The sequence below is a fragment of the Lottia gigantea genome, assembly GCF_000327385.1.
Source record: "Lottia gigantea unplaced genomic scaffold LOTGIsca_23, whole genome shotgun sequence".
Classification (NCBI taxonomy): Eukaryota; Metazoa; Mollusca; class Gastropoda; family Lottiidae; genus Lottia; species Lottia gigantea.
The window spans coordinates 948,518-953,926 of NW_008708645.1; the positions used below are offsets into that span (position 1 = coordinate 948,518).

The 5,409-nt window shown below is 36.6% G+C and overlaps 1 protein-coding gene across 1 annotated transcript in view; it reads right to left on the reverse strand.

Moving 5' to 3' along the window:
* Positions 1 to 5,245: 5,245 nt before the first annotated feature.
* Positions 5,246 to 5,409, reverse strand: part of LOTGIDRAFT_160045 (hypothetical protein) — a gene marked incomplete at both ends in the record, with an annotated part of 3,838 nt that continues 3,674 nt past the window's right edge. The window contains one exon of the mRNA XM_009054931.1: positions 5,246 to 5,322. Within this exon, the coding sequence (XP_009053179.1) occupies positions 5,246 to 5,322 (77 nt within the window). The remainder of the gene's footprint in view (positions 5,323 to 5,409) is intronic.

Genomic DNA, 5,409 nt, shown 5'->3' on the forward strand with positions numbered 1-5,409 from the left:
GACCAGAATTCCTAGCAACTGGAGCAGACATACCTTTCGACTCATTTGACCTCAACCACGAAGACCAAGAAGTTCGAGATGTCAAAACCTGTGCTACCAAGATCGACGACAGAGAAGAACCTACTTGCTCACTCTGTGAGTACTTCAAATATTTTGGTAGCTGGTCGCGCCTCATCAAGTCTATAGCTCATCTCAAAATACTTATTCGCCAGAAGATATCGAATGTATCATCCGAGATTGACACACATGCCCTGTTAGAAGCTGAACTGGTAATTTTGAAACACGTTCAACAAGAAGCCTTTTCAAGCGAATTGAAGATATTGGTAGACCAATCATCAAACGCCAAAAGACAGTTGAGAGGATCTCGTCTCTACAACTTAGACCCGTTTGTTCACGACGGTCTCATCAGAGTCGGCGGTCGTCTTCGTCAATCAACACTGTCAATTCACGAGAAACACCCAGTAATCCTACCAAAGAACAACCACGTTACATGCCTTGTATCACATCACTATCACGAGAGAACTCATCATCAAGGCAGGTCAATAACCCATGGTGCCATACGTCAGGCAGGGTTTTGGATTTTAGGTGGTTCTGGTGTTGTGAATTCTATGGTTAGAAATTGTGTCCGGTGTAGACTTCTTCGTCGACCTCCAGAGGTACCCAAGATGGCTAATCTCCCGGAAGACAGACTTCAACAGACTCCTCCTTTCACCAATGTAGGAATGGATGCCTTCGGCCCTTGGGAGATATCAACCAGGAAGACTCGTAGCGGATCTGTCAACAGCAAACGATGGGGAATTATCTTCACCTGTCTATATAGTCGAGCCATCCATATAGAAGTTGTAGACTCCATGGATACTTCCGCCTTCATCAACGCACTACGACGCTTTTTCGCAATCAGGGGTCCAGTCTCCATCTTACGCTCTGATTGTGGAACAAATTTTGTGGGAGCACGGAACGAATTAAAGGAAGCTCTTGAAGATATTGACAACGACCAAGTAAAAAACTTTCTTCAAGAACGTGAGTGCCAATGGCTATGGAACCCGCCTCATGCTTCTCACTTCGGTGGAATATGGGAGCGTCAGATTGGTACTGTACGGCGTGTGCTGGAAGGCATGCTACTGGAACTTGGTAAACCACAACTGACTCATGACCTGCTTATCACTCTTATGTCTGAAGCTGCGGCAATAGTCAACTCAAGACCACTTTCCGCTGTACCATCAGATGATACTAACAACCCCATGCCATTATCACCAGCTAACATTCTCACCATGAAATCTCGTCCATATACAACTGTTCCTGGAATCTTTGATAAGCCAGATTTATATTGTCAGCGCCGCTGGAGAAGAGTTCAATATTTAGCCGACCAATTTTGGTTAAGATGGCGCAAAGAATACCTCCAGAACCAACAACCTCGACGTAAATGGAACAAAACCACTCAGAACCTAGCAGCCAATGATATCGTACTAATTCACGAGAAGGATGCTGTAAGAGGTCTTTGGCTTAAAGGACGCATTGTTAGAGTTCAACCAAGCTCTGATGGTATTGTTCGCCAAGCAGAAGTAGAAACCTTCGAAGATGATCGCGCCCAGGATCAAAACAGCTTACTTTGAGAAGGAAAAGATTTCTCCGACCAACCACAGAACTAGTATTCCTGTACCGTCCCGGAAATTAGATGATAGTAAAAGTTATTAACTTTTAAGTGGGGAATGTGCTGTTTTATAAACATTTATTGATTTATCTTTTGAAAACATTCTAAAAGTGTCACATATAGCGCACCTTATTTTTTATTATTAATAACGCGATTCACCAGTCCCTTATAACTCGCGTTGTATTCGGGTTGTCATTCGAGTTGATCCATCTAATAAGTATTTTTAATTTGATATTTATGTTAATTCTATATGCATAAGATTATCAGGAGTACAAATGCAAGCAAGAATTTTATCATGTCACATTTATTTTATTATCGTAAGCATATTCCTAGGACTGCGCACGTGGAACTCTCTACTCGATTCACTGTTCTTTAAAAGTCTGGTTAATTGTGTCTCGATTGTTATGGCATGGCGCCATTTGTTTTAAGAATTGTTTGCCGTGGCTAAGATGTCATTGCTTTACAGTTATTTTACCACTACCTACTACCATTAAACACTGTGAATAAAATATCATCTATATTGACATTCTATCTTGATGGTTTTTGGGTGTGCGTTAGCCTGCCTGTGGCGCTAGTTGGGATTATCGTCAATTTCCATCGGCAAAACAGAACATATCTCATTTTGACTTTAAAATGCAACGTGTTATCGATGTATCAGGTTGGATGCGCACTGCTTTGGTACCGTTATAACGGTTCTAGTTTTTTTTGTTGTCTACTTCTGGTCACGCTCCCCAGCCAAAACTGCACATACCACAGATTATCTGACATCATTATCTCTTATACTTAGCGTGTCGCTATTGTTTAAATGTAAAATGACGCATCTTCGCCCAACCGGAAATGACGTAGGACTTTGACTGTTCATTACGTCTTTCCAATACCTGCTATTATTCTGAATCTATTTTGAACATAATTTTTGTTTTGTTCATTACTTTGAACTAATGTCTAAAAGAAAGCAATTTAAGAAATTTCAAATTTTGACTTTTGTCGCTGACTTTTTGAGATTTTATTTAAAGCATTTTTTAAACTTCCACAATTTTATTGCGATCGATCTGAAAATTTTCATGTAGATAAACATTTTGATTGTGAACAAAAATATGCTTTCAAAATTTCGATATCACTTCCGGTTTTGACGTCATTCGCCTCCAAACTTCAAATTTCAACTTCCGGAATTTTGTAGATATTTGAAAAATTCTTTTTGCAATTAGTTATAATTGTCAACGTAAAGATTTTGGAATCAAAAAATTTGACCCGGAAGTATTGTCTAAGACACCATCTTGATATGACTCATTTTTATAAAACTCAAAATGGGGCCTCAGGGTAAAATTGGATGTGCGTAAATTTTATGTAAACTACAATCGATTGCTAACAAAACATGGGAAGCCGATTTTTGAATTTTGGCTTTGTATTTTTTTTATTTCCGGTTTTATGTTTTCAGTAATTGTCAAAACTATTAAGGCTCATATCTAGTGACTTTGACCTTTGGTGACCTTGTGACCTGAACAAAAGTTGTTGCCTCTTACGAGATCTATCCGATTATATCTACACTTTTGTTGGTCATCGTTAACTTCCGGTTCTACAGCCATTGGAAAATCGAGATTTTTAACTTTGAAAAGCTCTGTCATGTGACCTAATTAACATACGACAAAAATTCTTATATATTCTTTGAGTGCATGAAATCTCCTTTTTGGTGATATATCACACTTGATATTTTGATAAAAATTGCGCGTTTTAAAAATTAATAATTTTGTATTGACTTCTATAGTAACTGTGCGTAAATTCACGGTGTCTATAATCTACTGAAAGTCACCGTTGCCTTAAAAAAAACTTTTAACTACGAATATCTCATAATCTAATAATAGTAAACACTTGAAATTTTGAACATTATTTAACAATGTAGACATCATTACAGACAAATTAAAATTTTTGAAGTGGGCGTGGCGCATTCGGTGTGCATTTACTTTATCTGTAATATTTGCAATTGTCATAACTCCATAAGTTTCCAAGTGTTACCTTTGAAATTTTGTATGAAAATAGATCACTATTTTGGAAAATTTGTGATAACATAACAGTTGTTTGCGTTCTTTACTTTAAAAAAGGTAATAGGTTTAACAATTTTAAAAATGTTCAATTTTAGAAACTTCAAAGACTCATATTACTTTTATTTGACCTTTGTTGACCTTTTGCTGTGCATCGTTAACTTCCGGTTCTACAGCCCATTGAAAATCGCGATTTTTAACTTTGAAGAGCTCTGTCACGTGACCTAATTTACATACGTGAAAATTTCTCTTATTTCCTTATTACACACAATCTATTCTTTCAAATGATATATAACACTTGGCATTTTGATTGAAATTGCGCTTTTTAGAATTTGAAAATTTTGTATTGACTTCTATAGTAACTGTGCGTAATTTCAACGGTTTCTTTAATCCACCCACAGTCACCGTTGCCTTTTAAAACTTTTAAATACGAATATCTCATGATCTAATGATTGTAAACACTTGAAATTTTGAACAATATTTGAGATTGTACACATTATATGACAAAGTGTTGTCGATATCCCCTTTTTGCGATCCAATGCTGGTGGTCCCCGTCCGTAAATAAGTTGAATAACAGTTTTCAAATATCTTTATATAAATATCAGACTTCACGTTGTGTTCTTAAAGTTGACATTCAATAGAATAACATCAAGAGAATAATTTAAAGTGTATTTCTAGTCGAGAATAATTTCGAATGCCTACTAGTCTTAAAGGTAGACAAAGATAAGACTTTATGAGTAATAACGTTTCCTGTTAAGTACTGAAGACAGAGAGTAGTCTTCTCATATTTATACTCTCGACTGTATACGTCATATCGACAGGAATGATAATCTGTTAATCTTTTAATGTTGGTACTTAAAAAAATTAGCCATTAAATTGTACCTTTTTGAATATGAATGACCATTATATAACGGCCACGAGTCCTAATTCATGGGCTATTAATTTCTATACCAATTTCATGATCCAAAGCGCCGTAGGCAATAACACATTAACCTACTAACAAAAATCTGAATACGGGCGGATCTCAGTTTTGTTACATTCCTCCCTTTGCAGAGGGTCATGAAATTGGGGTACCAAAAGAAAACGGTTAAATCTATCCTCACACCTGTCGATTCTTAACATCATAATTATTAATAATACAAGTTGAAAAATACACATTACAAAAAAACAATTCTTCAATATAATCAGAAATAACACAAGGCATGATTGTAAGTCTATATTGTTTATATGCACTACTACAAGCTACTACATCCACCATAAAAAGTTATATCCACCATAAAAAGTTATATTTTACATCCACCATAAAAAGTTATATCCACCATCAAAGTTATATCCACCATAAAAAGTTATACCCACCATTAAAGTTTCTTAAGGTGCTTGGGTTTGCGGTTGTCGATTCTACCATTTGGTTAGTAGGTTTCTCAGGTTACATCGTTTATTTCGCCATAGGTTATGTTGTTTCGTTTTTGAAGAAGCAGGATACGTTTTCACCATTTAGCTAAACTTGTAGTCTTCAACTATAAAGAGATCTATACATTTGTTTTTAAAATTATGTCAATTACATTGTAGATTCCTGGGCTTTGGCAGCGTTTCGGGCTTGTGCCAACTTTAGTAAGTAGTCCAGGGTCATTCTTCCTTTAGGTACAGGGAGACTGGATTCATCAGATGGGGGTGGAGTATCATCCCTCGGTCTAGGAATCGGCGGGTACATGTTGTTGNGGA